The sequence below is a fragment of the Apium graveolens genome, chromosome 9, assembly GCF_009905375.1.
Source record: "Apium graveolens cultivar Ventura chromosome 9, ASM990537v1, whole genome shotgun sequence".
Classification (NCBI taxonomy): Eukaryota; Viridiplantae; Streptophyta; class Magnoliopsida; order Apiales; family Apiaceae; genus Apium; species Apium graveolens.
In genome coordinates, this window is record NC_133655.1 from 252,186,052 (window position 1) to 252,201,098 (window position 15,047).

Consider the following 15,047-nt stretch of genomic DNA (forward strand, 5'->3'; position numbering starts at 1 on the left):
TTGATGAATTATGATGAGTTATCAGCCCCATCCCCAACCTCGACTTAAGAACTACAACATGCTCAAGCCCTTTAGTCAGCGGATCAGCTATATTATCCTGAGTTCCTATGAACTCTATAGCTATAATCCTATCAGACACAAGACCCCTTATAGACTTTAGTCTAACTTGGATGTATCTCCTTGTTTTAACATTATAATTTACACTTCTGACTTTGTCGATAGTTATACGGCTATCACAATGAACGAAAATGGCAGGAAGCGGTTTGCTTACTACATGTAACATTCACATGAGTCCATGTAACCATTCAGCCTCCGTCCCCGTGGCATCAAGTGCACACAACTCAACCTCAAAAGTAGGTCGAGTAATCAAAGTCTGTCTAGAAGACTTCCAGGACACTGCTCCACCCACAAGGGTAAATACATATCCATTCACTCCATTGGAACCAGATTTCTTAGTTATCCAACTTGCATCACTGTACCCCTCGAGTACCCCCGGAAATCTCCGGTAATGCAAGCCAAGGGAAATAGTTCCCTTCAGATATCTAAGAACTCTATCCAGTGCCTCCCAATGAGTCTTGTTTGGACAACTTGTATATCTAGCCAACTTTGACACAGAATAAGAAATATATGGCCTAGTCACATTAGCAAGATATTGCAAACTCCCAATAATCTGAGAATACCTTAACTGAGACACAAGAACTCCTGAACTATTCTTGACTAAGGCAACTTTTGAATCATATGGTGTACTAGCGATTCTACAATTTGAATAACCGTACTTCTCAAGTATAGATTTCTCTATATAATGAGATTATGACAAAGTTATTCCATCAGTTGACCGAGTCAACTTGATCCCAAGAATCACATTAGCCTCACCCATATCCTTCATCTCAAAGTGTCTCTTCAAGAAACTCTTTGTCTTGTTAATAATCTCAATATTGGTTTCAAACATCAAGATATCATCTACATACAAGCACACGATCACACAATCAGTACCTCTAACCTTATAGTAGACACACTTGTCACTTTCATTAACTAAAAGCTCGAAGTCTAAAACAGTTTCATCAAATTTTTTATGTCAGTCTATAGGTGCTTGTTTAAGGCCATAGATGGACTTGACTAGTCTACATACTTTCCTCTCATTACCAGAAGAAACAAATCCCTCAGGTTGATCCATATAAATCTCTTCTTCAAGGTCACCATGAAGAAAAGCTGTCTTTACATCCATTTGATGGATGATAAGACCATGTACATAAGCCAATGTAATAAGCATTCTGATTGTTATCATTCGGGCAACTGGAGAATATGTATCAAAATAATCAATGCCTTCCCTTTGCCTAAAGCCCTTAGCAACTAGCCTAGCCCTGTACTTATCTATTGAGCCATCAGGGTTTAGCTTCCTCTTGAAAATCCACTTACATCCTATAGTAGAACACCCAGAAGGGAGATCGACTAACTCCCATGTTCCGTTAGAAACAATGGAGTGCCTCGACTCCGAAGAATCCATGGCCTGACGGAAAGTTAAAGGTTCGTCCTTGACATTGTAAGTGATGTAATCACTTCCAAAGTCCTTGACTAGCCTTGCACGCTTACTCCTTCTAGGTTCCTCTACTTCGTTAGGAGTAGAGCTACTACCAGGATCCGCCCCCACATTCGTCATCTTTTTCACATGATCGGGAATGGAACTCGATGTGCGAGTGGGATCATCATCAGAAGTACCTTGAGGTATACCAGTCTTCATAGGGAATACATCCTCAAAGAATATTGCATCACGAAACTCAACTATCATATTCGCCACAATACCATCTATGTCAGATTTTAAGACTAAAAATCTCATAGCAATTGTGGTTTCAAGATAGCCCAGAAAGACACAATCAACAGTTTTTTGTCCTAGTTTCTTTTTCTTGTGTTTAGGGACAAGCACCTTGACTAGGCACCCCCACACACGAAGATAATTCAAACTTGTCCTACGCTTTTTCCATAGTTCATATGGTGTCTTGTCCATATGTTACCGAGGGACTCTATTCAGAATATGGCAAGCCGTATTCAGAGCCTCTCCCCACATGTACTTAGGCAACCCATAATTAATCAGCATACTGTTAATCATGTCTTTAAAAGTTCTGTTCTTTCGTTCTGCCACCCCATTAAACTCAAGTGTGTATGGTGGAGTAACCTCATGAATTATTCCATTGCTTGCGCAAAATTCATTAAACAAGGTACTTGTATACTCACCATCTCTATCAGATCTCAAACGTTTAAGTACTTTGCCAGTTTGTGTTTCAGCTTCATTTTTATACATAATGAATTTATCTAATGCTTCATCCTTATGTTTAAGCAAATAAACATAACAATATCTACTACAATCATCTATAAAGGTAATGAAATATCTACAGTGATCCTTAGTCAACACACCACCAAATTCACATATGTCTGAGTGCACTAAATCTAACAAGTTTGAATCCCTAACAAAATTATGAAAAGGTTTTCTTGTTTGTTTAGCAGTTACACACACTTGATACTTAGATTTCTTATCAATGGCGTATTTTGGAATTAACTATAAATTCATCATATTCTTTAGAGCACCAAAATTTAAATGACCAAGTCCTAAGTGCCACAAATCAGATGATTCTACACAATTAACAGAAGGTGCAACACTATCATTAATAAAACCACCCAAAACGGGTTCAACATTTATTAAAAACAAACCATCAGACAAGTAACCCTTGCCAAAGAATGTACCAGTATGAGTAATAACTACTTTATTACACTTCAAAGAAAGTTCAAAGCCATTTTTAACTAAACAACTTCCACTTATAATATTTCTACGAATAGAGCGAACATGATGCACTCTAGTGAGAGATAGAATCCGCCCAGAAGCAAACTTCAGGTCCACGTTTCCTATTCCAAGCACTTGTGCAGCACTAGCATTCCCCATCGTCACTGTCACTCCATGACTCTATTGATAAGATACAAACAAGATAATATATGTACATTAGCTCCAGTATCAATCAACCACTCATGTGACATATAAGTGGAAAGTAGTACAGGGTTGTAAGTAACATACCCGTCATCGGTTCCAGAGGCAACAACCTCACCAATGACCATGTTAGCTACTGGCCCACTCGTGGTTCAAAGTCCAAGCACAGTATTTGTTTGAGCTACCACTCCAGCTTTCTTAGTTTTCTTACTTGGACAGTCCTTGCTCCAATGACCAACCTGTTCACAAGACCAACATTGTTTGTTCACCTTTGGTTTCTTAGCCTTGTTCTTGTCAGGTTTAGTGTTAGCCTTCTTAGTGACTACCTTTCTTTTCGGTCCTACAGTCACTACATTCACCTTCGAGCTCCCATGTTCCACAGGCAACACATGTCCCTGTTTGGACTTGTGTTGCTCCTGTACAGAGATGTCCAACATCAAGTTAGTCCTTATGATCTCTCCTTTCTGTCTTTTCAGGGAGAGAGCAAACTCTTCCCGAGACTTAGGAAGCTTTTCAATCAGATACATCACTCGAAATTTCTCAGGCAAGACCATATCGGACTCACCCAAAGCATGAACCAACATCTCAAACTCATGAAACTGTTCAATCATGGATTTCCCATCCACCAACTTGAAATCAAGAAACCTAGCCACATAATACTTCTCAAGACCTTAAGAATCAGTATTATGGGTTTGGTCCAGCTTATCCCATAAGACTTTAGCAGTATAGGCATCTGATGAATAAACATCGGACAAGGTATTCTCCAAGGATGCCAAAATGGCTGCCCTAGCCACCCCATCCTTCTTATCCCATAAAGCATAAACCTTAACAGATTCAGCTTTCTCTTGATCCAACCCAGGAGGATCATAATGTACTACTAACCATAGAACCTTAACCGTTAACTAGAGTTTCGTCTTTTTCTGCCAACGAGAAAAATAAGCTCCACCACTGAATTTATTAGGCATACCTGATAAATCAATTGGCTGGGAAAAACGATACGTGGTCCAGTCAATGGTAGTAGTACCACCAGAATCAGAATCAATCTCAACAATATTAGGAACATCACTAGTTTCGTTAACCATCTTGATAATTAACTATATATATAACTATAATCTCTTCAAGATTGTTGGGTATAATTCTAACTACACAGCAAAAATGGGTAGTTATATATATAATAAGAAGAACAAGGAAAATAACCAAATAATTAACTAACGAAACAAAACACGAAGGCAATAACAAACTATAATCAGAGACTGTAATTGACAAAGAAAGTAAAGAAAACTTATCTCTTATCGCTTTCCAAATTCTGATAAGAAGAAGAACACAATAGCTGAGTCGCCAAACCCTTTAAGAGGACTTGTCTGTTCTTGAAGAGATTATTGCCCCCCAATTAAGTTGTGATGGAATGCAGCAATATCGCTTCCAAGATAAAACAACAACAAATCAATCTGCCCACAGAACCAACAATGATCAACGGCGACTCGCACCTCAGTTTGCCCAAAAAACCTTAGCAGCTCATATATGTTTGTGAGGTAGGTATCGAGACTTGTGTTATTATTTATCTCAAGTATACCTCTCAATATATAGGCATCTCAAGTTGCTCTTCTTCTATTTTACTCGATGTGGTATCTCCAGTAACAAAACAGAAAAAGTAAACAAAATGGGTTTTCCTTATTATCTATATTATATCCTGATTAACTAATATTAATATTCCAAAATATATTCAGAGTAATTAAAATAATCCTTACTCAATATATTTAATATTAATAATTAAATAATCAATATAAATAATTAAACTTATAATACAAAAGAAAAATATAAGAGTTCCCACTAGCACTAAGCCACACAAGCATTCCACTTCTACTAGTAGTTGTAAACAACACTAATACAAGATACTATATAAACTCAATATCTTTCTTTTACAGTATCAATGTAGGACAAAATCCCCATAAGCAACTTTGTCTCAATATATTCATGGATTCCACTAAGAAAATGTCTTAGATCCAAATATGAAAGTTTAAGTCCTATGTCAAGAAACAATCTCCAAGTATTAGTTTCCGGAAATCATATCAAGAATATATATAAAATATGTCTCAAACTTTTCATTTTTAAACGTAGACCAATAGAAAGTATTCAGATTTTATTTCATTCAAAGATAATTTTGCAGACTCACACATTTTTCTGTTTACATGGTACAACCATTGAACCCTAACAAACTAAACACGCGTTACACAAGTATCCCTAAACTATTCTCTGATTCTCCAATAATTCACCTGATTACACGTACCCATTTTATTTCATGTTCTATTAAAGTGCTTAAAGACTAAAGTCTCCTACTTTGCTTCGTTTTGTCTACACGTTGGATACTTCTGAGGAAATAAGAGATCTTTGGGTTAGTTTGTTAACTTGTAAGCAGTCAATATTTATGAACAATTGTGTTCCATCTTAGGTTGTACTGGGAGACTTCAGTGTGTGTTTATAAAATAAAAACAGATGAGGTTAGTGGTGGACTGGTGGCTCTATTTGCGGGACTGCAGGCATGAGTAACTTTAACGATCTCGTTAGATTTTATGTTGTAATTATAGACTGCCACACATTTTCATGAACAATTCGAATCAAAACCCTTAATAATAAATTCTTAGCTCAAATAAAAAATGGAACAATCTACTTTGCAATCCTATAGGCTGTGCGCAATTATTACACTATTGTTTAAACAAAAGGTAGAAGTTAATTAAACTTGTGACCAATTAAGTCAAATATTAAATTAGATTTGTAGAGAATTGAACCTGATAAAAATACTAATACTATTAAATTATGTATTTAATAAAGACTATAAATTACGTTCCGGCAGCATCAGCATGCTCAAACTCACCTCATGCAATAGTTTTTTTCATTCACTCATGGCACTTGATTGAAAAAGATCCAGAGCTTGATCAACTGTCATGCCCTCATCTTCATAGTCTAGACATCGCACACATGAAACATGGAATGCACTAAACTCTGTACACATGGCATCACACGACAAAATGGAATGCATTAAAATCAGTACACATGACATGACACGATAATATAGAATGCACTAAAATCTGTACACATGACGTGAAACAATGAGATTGAATGCACTATATCTATACACCTGATGTGTCACAGTGGGTTAAAATGCACTAAAATCTGTACAGCTGACAACTCTAAATTATCGTGCAACTTCGCTCCCAGGCAGTTGACTAGTGTGGTAAGGAGTACACAAGATTGTGTACACATTGCTGCAATGCGCCACGATGATCGGAAGTAGTTGGAGCTGGGATCCAAAGTCCCATGCCCAGAAATATCTTAGGGGTAAGTGGCATAGAGAAATGTGGAACACATAAATCTGCCAGCATCTAGTTGGAATAATGCTATCAGCACCCTTGCAATGAGAATAACTCTAATAAAAAACATTAATCTAACAAACCTGCTTCATATGAAGTACCTGCACCAACTTGTAGCCATCACAATAAACAATACATACATATTTACATGCATTTATGTCAAACACAAGCATGATCACATCACTTCACACATGGTCAATTTTGGTTGCATCTTTCCAAAAACACATATTTCAGATGAACAAACAAAAACAAAAACTAGCAGTAGCATATCCACAGCATTCTATTACTTTCCAAATCTTGATGTTTCTTCCAATCGAGCAATGCAGGTCCTCAGATGTCAGTCATCGCTGTCTATGTAGTTCTAACATATTAGCCAATCAACACTAGAGTAGATTATTCCCCCCCTTTATATTCACAAGCCTTTTGCTACTTCAATCAGCAGTGTTTATTAAATCCATAATGTATAGTTGCTGATTCTGCAGGAAAATTCAAGTACAAGCTTACAGTGGCAGTAAATAATCACGACATAAATTTTTGATAGGGCATACTAAAGACTTATGAGTCAGGTTTAGGTAATAGCTAGGTAGTTTTGTACTAAAGCAAAATGTTTTGGATCATACAAGAAGCATATTAGCAAAGGGTTTGCATGATTGAATAGGTCCCCATTTCGAGATGACTGAAGAAAAACAAATGTTTAGAGGCAGAATGACAGAACAGAGAGACACGTACCAGTCTAACTTCTTAATTCAACTCTGAGGAGGAGACCCTGGCTCAGAACCACAAACAGAAGAGAAAGATATGATATCTTCTTTTCCCATGGCTACAAAGTTCAGCGGTGCAGTAGAAAGTCTTCTCATCTCCTTGAAATGCCCATTTTGCCGCCCAGAATACGAGCGTGGTGTTAATAGCTCTGGAGTTGCACATCCAACTGAGTTCCTGCGAGGTGTGGGAGTCATAGATCCATTTCCATTAGCATGATAACCATTTGTCTTCCTGAAACTAGGGCTTCTTCTTGGACTAGGCTTTGATCCATAAATGGATTCCTTCTCTGTTAATAGCAAGTCTTGGAGCTTCTTTTGGTCCTAATTACAACAGATACAGCAATAAACTATTCAAGAAAGGGTGAAACAGATTTTTAAATGCAACCAATTTAAAGCACCACAACTTGTTGTGGCTTAAGGTTTTGCAATTTCTCGCATATATGTTTTCCAAAACATAAGTTGAAGCCCATTATATTTGCAAGGCGTTGACCCAGTGGATACCCCTATCCTCTTGGTAATAGGAGGCTGTGTTTAAGCCTCAGTGAAGTTGGTGGTGTGGTGTATGTGCGTGGGCATTTAAATTTTAGAAGTTCTCAACCAAAAAAGACAGTATCATAAGATATATTAAGCAATAGCAAGGAATTAAAACCCACTTTATAGGACAAATTTAAGATTTTTTTTTTAATTTTTCCCTGTTGATAGCTCAATTAGAATCGCCACTTCACCCCGCCCGTTAGAGTTTCCCCAAATAATTAGGTTTGATTGTACACACAGATGTATATAGAAGAAAAATTTACCCTGTATCGCTTCTTTGCCTCCTCCTTTTGTTGTCTCGTGAGTTTGTAATCATCCAGTATGGAAACTAAACGTGCCTACACCAAAATATGTTGTCAGAATTTGTGTATCTACATAAACAGAAACTATGACGCATAATCTTAAGTTAGAAAACATACCCCATCATATAGAAATTGTTTTCTTCTTTCATTTTCCCATGCAACAGTTTTCATTGTTAGACTATCAACAATTGCTGAAACTCAAGCTAGTCTGTTAGCCAATGGAATTTTCTGCTTGGGTAATATATGACCTAATAAATAGAACAAAAATAGAATACCTGGAATCTTGTTAATTGTTATTCTAGCACGTTCTGCACGCTTTAGATTTATATGAGCACCCCTTCCAGCACTATAACGATTATGGTCCTGATAGAATATATTACCAGGAAAAGAAATCAGAATTTGGAAATTAATAATTTAACTGCAGATGTATACATATCATGTATATATAAACAGGATGAACACTGTATTTATTCTTGCTTACTAGGTTATAATCTTCAAGCCAGTTTTCCTCCTCACAGGCTGATAGCCATCGCTCTATTCTATCGATAATTTCTTTCCGACTTGAAGCTTCTTCTTTAGCTTTGTTAATTTGTTCTTCAATATTTGACAACAGTTCACAAGGATCCACGAGACCTGTAAAGCAGAAGCAGTTTTCAATTAATCATGAAATAAACCATTAGAAGTGGTTAAAGAGAGCAGCTTGTGACTTCAATAATTAATTTTTATATTCCATACCAGAATCTATCATTGCGATAGATTTCTCAGCAGCCGTATTTGAATCTGGTTCAATATGCGTCTTACGACAAATTTCTTCTAATTCCGATCTCTTCTTCATAACCAGTTCTTTCATCCTACTTGCTTTTAACTTAGTGAGCCTCTCAACTTCTGCTGATGCCTGTCAGGAAATTATTAGTATTACTGGAATTATCCTCAGTTAGTCAGTTAGAAATGAATCAGAAAGCTAAAGGTGTCAACAAACCTGTTGAATTATCTCCATAGAAAGAGATTCTGGTTCCACAATTTCTGATTCCGATGAAATTGAAATGATTCTGGTAAAATTACGTTTCTCTTCTCTTGTGGAGTCCATTAAATTCCAGAGTTCCAATACCGAGGCAACTATATCTTTCAGCTGCAATTTTAAGATGGATTGGTAGTTAATTCTTGGTATGCAGCAACAGGTGTATTCATAGATTAAAAAAGTTCAAGCTGGATACAAGTCTGAAACAAATCTAACCTTCTGAAATCGAACTTTTCTTTCTGTCTTTAACGTGAGGATGGCTTGCTCGAGACCTTCCAAGGTACTATCACTGATGTTTATGGACTGCTCCAAGCTTGTAGTATGTAAGCTAGGATGCACATCACTCACGGTTTTGCTAAAATCTAATCCAAGAATGCCACACAAGAAATGCACCTCATTTACATACTCCATTATTTTCTGGTGGCGTTCGGACTGGAAAAGGGAGGTAGTGCAAACACTTAATCAATGAGCAATGTTACAAGAGTAAGAAAGGGGCATTTTAAAGATGCTAACTATTTCAAATCTAAAACACAACTCAACCATCTAGGATGCCTCAAGAGCAATTATTGTCGTAAAAGTAACATTGAGATGCATGTAATGAAAATAGTCCATAAAATTCTGAACATTGGATGGATACCTTTTCCTTTTGAAGGGCACGAAGATGAGTTTGGTACTCAGTGAGCTTTCTGAGTGATAAATCTTGTTCCTCAGACTCTAATGTTGCTCCAGAGCTGACAAGATGGCTGTATCCTGAAATCTCTACACTGATCTTATCAATTTGTGCCTTCATGTCCGAGAATTGCTTCATCCTCTCCTCTCTCTTTAGTTTCAAATCTTCGACCACAGGTGAAACTAACATAAGCTGATCTTTTAAAGTTGTTGCTTTCTTCTTCTGCAAATTTTATAGCAAGTAAAGAAACATTGATAAAATACAATCCCTTGGATTATGATGACACTTGTATATTATCATAAAAATACTCGAATACTGCTCTGAATCATTTCCACAAATTATCTTGTAACAGATTTTTATTAAATAAATGAAAAACCACTGGATTATATACGTCAGCAATACATTCAATGTGCTTCCAATCAAAGAAGACAAGTTTAAAGATTTAACAACTTTGTCATACACAGGATATTCAAAGAAAGTATATCACTCATGACAATTTTTTCATGCACAAGAATGACCAAAAAGAGTATATCAAACATGACTATCTGTCCAGATTGTTCACACAATCAGCCATATTAAACATTATATACCTTATGATAGAGCATAATACATTTTAAGGTTCAGCTGAAATTGGTCTGGGACGTCATAAATAGCTATCTTAACCAATAAATATGTACAGCTTAACTTTGAAATATTAATGTTCGTATTTTATAAACCAAATTAAACCAAACATACTAGTAAACATACCCGGTATGTCTCACTTGGAAGCAGAGTATGGGGAAAAAATAAAATATTTAAATATTCTCATTTTATAAGATATCCAGATGGTATAGCGGTAAGGTACTAAAGCTAAAAGAAAAGTAATACGCTTCCGCATAAGCTTGATGGTGATGTTTTACATATTTAAGTCTGCATTCCTGACGAATTATGTCAGGATGGAGAAGTACTAATAACACACGCGTCAGCTGCGGAAAGGACTTAACTTGCAAAATAGATAATTCTAATACAATTATTCAATCCGCTAGTCGTAGTTTTCCATTTTAAGACGGGCATACTTTTCACATTTGGGCATGGAAAAAGTCGCAAATTGAATATTAAATATAGTATTATGTTTTTTACAGAATGAGAAATAAAATAGGGCACTTTGATAAATGAGAATCAAATAGTATCTGGTCATATAGTTATAAGCGTCGCATGAAAAAAGAGCCCCCCCCCAACCAGATATCAGCACATGCCGACAAGCCTGAAAAATATCTGTGTTATGAGGAGAACAGTGAAGCTGACATGATACACTAATATAAGGGATATATTGTCCGAACTCGCGGAGTTCAGATTTTAGAGACCGTAATGAGAACATGAATAAAAACAAACTAGAGGAGAAAACAACATAACGTAAAATATAATACATGCATATAACAGAAACAAGTTATAAGAAAACGTTAATTATAATTTACCATTGGTTGAATATTAAGTTCTCCAAGAGCAGCCATAAGAGTAGCTAGTTCAGCTTCCTTGGTAGCAACTGATTGATGAAGACGGGCCTTCGTATTCGCAGCTTCGTCCACCTTTCTCCGGTAAACTGCAAGGCACTCTCTCTCCAGGTCCAGCAACATCCGATCTTTGTCGGCTTCACTTTCGCCAATTTCAGTCCATATTTGCTGCTCACAACAAAAACAACGTTAACAATGAACACAGGTAAAACGTACCTAATACTATCTTCTCACATAATTATGAGAAATACCATCTTTGAATTACAAATTTAATACAACATAAGCTTTCAGGTTAAAATCCTGTAATTCTTGTGCTTGTCAGGTACATTCCACAAAAATCTATAGCAGACAACAAATCTTTGATAAATATTGTACAACCCTTTAGCATAATCAAGTTTTCACCTTTCTTCAAACATCCTTTTCTGTCATAGGATTGAATTTCAGCACACTCAAAATTAAGTTCACTTTTCAAACAACAGCAGCTATGCACTGACAAACAAAAACCCACCGACACACACAACTTGTAAAATATTTGAAAGTCAGACTGCCATCTTACTTACAAAAGGCAAAATTCCCATTTTACTACTTGCAAAAAGGCACAATTGATGACATATCTTAGAAAAAATCGAACTACGCCAAGAAAAAAAAATTAAACAAAAATGATCATAGACTTGAATTAACTTAGCACCTCCAATTTGCCTATTTGGGAAGAAGAAGAGAATCAAGAACAAAATTTACCAACTTGCAAAAGATAATAGACAGAGAGAGGGGGGGTGAGAGATAGAGAGAGAGGGGGGGGGGGAGGGAGAGAGAGAGAGAGAGAGAGAGAGAGAGAGCGAGAGGGAGGGAGGGAGGGAGGGAGGGAGAGAGAGAGAGAGAGAGAGAGAGAGAGAGAGAGAGGTTGACCTGAAGTTCCTTCAACAGAGAATTGCAGCTAGTACTAGTACGAACACCAGAAGGACTCCCTACCTTCAACATTTCAACAAAACTTGAACCAATTTCTGTCAAACCAAACTCTCTAAACACCTATAAACTACCCTCCACAACACACACAAAGAGAAAAAGAAAAAATGGCTAAACCAGCACAGCTCAAAAGATCAAAAAAAGAAGCAAAAGAAAAGACAAGAAAAGTCCCTCCAAGAAGATAATTGAAGAGAAAACAAAGTTGGGTTTAGTGGGGTTTTAATATATCTCAAGTCAAATAAGAAGAAAACACAGCAGTCACCATTTTAACCAGATCTGAAGCTTCCTCACACACACAAAAAAAGACTTAAACTTTAGTACTCAGAAAACAAAATTCAAGAAAACAAAAACAACCCAACAAACATTTTTAGATAAGAATGAAAACTATTAGGTACATAAATCCAAATGCAGCAACAAGGTCCACCAAACAAGACTTATATATATGTGTTTGTGTGTGTAATGTGAGTGCTAAGATGCACCAAGATTTGGATCTGCTTATGTTAGCAAAGATTTAAAGGGGGTGTTTTTATAATTGTGAGTGGAGGTAGAGAGTGGTAACAAACAATGCTTGAATGCAAGGTAAAGAACAACTATGGGAATGAAAGATGGTTTAACAAGGAGAGAGACAGTAGAGTGTAAGCATTTTTTTGTTACTCCTTTTATGGACACGCGCTGATACGCGCGTGACTATACGCCTTTGTTTCATTATAGTTGCATTATTTTGAGATATATTCATCATTGAAAAAAATAGAAAATTATGGGATTACATAATTGCTCAACATTATCCTTTTCATTTAGGTGGTTAACACCTATTTGGTTTCTTTTAATAATTTTATGATTATTGAAGAGTTGTTTTCTTTAATGCTATAGTGCCATGACATTTAGGATCATCATAATAAGTCGGATAAGCTTTTTTTATTATACGAATGGAGGAATAAAAATCCCAAATGAGCTACTGTGCGGTAAATTATTTGATATTGCTTATAAAGAAATTGATCATTTATCATTTTTGTGAAAAAATATTCTTCTCAAGAAAGTTTAAACGGACTATAGTTTCTTATCAGTAGCCGTGAGTGCTTCTATCTTACTGTAATTTTGTTTTTTTCAATAATACTCATCATTTGGTGAATTATGTCTCTTTCAGTGAATTATGCTTTTTTTATCCAATTTTAGGCTGTTTGCTGTATTTTTTGGTGAAAATTTAATATTTTCCGGTACATTTTGAGTTATTTTTTATTGAGAATAATTTATACCCTGTCCCTCCTATTTGTTTACACTTTGCTCCTTTGGCATGTTCGATTTTCATAATTTTTAAAATAACTACATATACCACTTATCTCAACTATACCTATTTTATATTTATTAATCGATTCCACTGTCATACTCACTTTTTTAACTTCCTTCATTATTTTATCATTTTTTTAAAATTCAGTGCCTAACTAAGTGTAAACATTTGAGAGGGACGGAGGGATTATGATGTATAGAAAAATTTGAAATACTCAAATAGAAATGGTGTAAAATAAAACAGCCGTGAAAATTGCAAAAATTCATATTTCACATCAGAGCTTCAACTTCAGAATAGAAGTATGTACGTACTATTATTAGCATCTCTGATTAGGATCTTAGTAAGTACAATAATGAGGGTATATATAATTTGATTTAATTATATGAAGAGAAATTATAATGCTACACATGCACATTTATTTTTGACAACAAAAATAAATTAAACTAACTATATTTTTAAATTAAATATTAAAAAAAGATTGAATGGTGCTCGGCTTTTTATTAAACCTCCAACTGGCTCTTAAATTAGTAAAAATAACAATAATAAATTTGAAACTTTTAAATATACAATTCGAGTCTATAGTTAATATTTGTACTAATTCACATGATATTATCAGTTATGTCATCTATTTTTGTATCCATGAAACAAGCTTAATGAAAAAAGCAATAAGAATCCAATAACAACAAAAAGATATATGCTCCGATGCCAGTATACCGCCCGTTTTCAAGGACAGGAGTGAGTATAGAATTTTCAATAATCAAACACGAACGACATTAAAATTTTAATATAGTAGTATTGTGCAATCAAAGTCTTGATCAGCCAACATAACAAGGTCCACCATGCATAAACTATATAAAGCACTTTTATAGTCGAAAGACACACACATATATACACATCTAGCAGCTACGTACATTACTTCATATATGAAAAATTATACAGATATGGTTGTCTAATTAGGTGCCCCATCATATTCAGAGCTAGGTCCATGACATTTGCATTATGGAAGACGACTGTGTTACATATGCATGCAAATAAGCAATCTAATATTTTAATGAAGGTCGTTAGGTCAAAGGTATTGCCTCATTTTAGGTCCTACAATCTATTTTTCGTCTTTCATTTCGGTCATACGTTCTATCATCTTATTCTCAATAGGAACAAATAATATTAAATGGAACCCAAAATAGGATAATTTCAGTAGGATTTATTTTAAGAATTGTTAAATAAGCTTCCAAGTCTTAAACTCCATTTAAATATTCCCTTTATCGTCAATAAATTTTTTATGTTTGGTTCGAACACAGATGTTAAAAAATATGTATAAAATAATGGAAAAAAAATGAGTGAAGTGGTGGGACCATTGATTTTTAATATATAAAAGGGAGATATTAGAGTAAAAGTAGTGTAAAAAGGGAGGAAAAATAGGAAATCGGTGGACCATTAACTATTTTTGATAAATTTTGAAATATAAACAATTAGATAGATATTTCAAAAAGAAAATTATAAGAAATAGTTGAAGAAAGGGAGTATATATTTTATTTATATAATCATGATAAATAATAACAACACTTGGAGTTTGTTCAATAATTCCCTTTATTTTTAAGGATTGGCACTACAATTGTGAGGTTAGCCATTTTCAACAGTTTTGAACTATAAATTTAAATTTGCATTATCAATTAATCTAAATT

General features: G+C 35.2%; 1 protein-coding gene across 1 annotated transcript; it reads right to left on the reverse strand.

The window, feature by feature from the left end:
- Nucleotides 1-6,453: 6,453 nt before the first annotated feature.
- Nucleotides 6,454-12,684, reverse strand: LOC141683237 (65-kDa microtubule-associated protein 6-like). Its single transcript, XM_074487939.1, has 12 exons — nt 12,024-12,684; nt 11,082-11,285; nt 9,595-9,849; nt 9,174-9,389; nt 8,919-9,068; nt 8,675-8,834; nt 8,421-8,572; nt 8,215-8,302; nt 8,057-8,130; nt 7,901-7,975; nt 7,072-7,424; nt 6,454-6,818 (listed from the first exon to the last, which is right to left on the reverse strand). The coding sequence occupies exons 1-11, from the start codon at nt 12,093-12,095 to the stop codon at nt 7,089-7,091; spliced, it is 1,782 nt and encodes a 593-aa protein (XP_074344040.1). The 5' UTR covers nt 12,096-12,684; the 3' UTR covers nt 6,454-6,818; nt 7,072-7,088.
- Between the last annotated feature and the right edge of the window lie 2,363 nt (nt 12,685-15,047).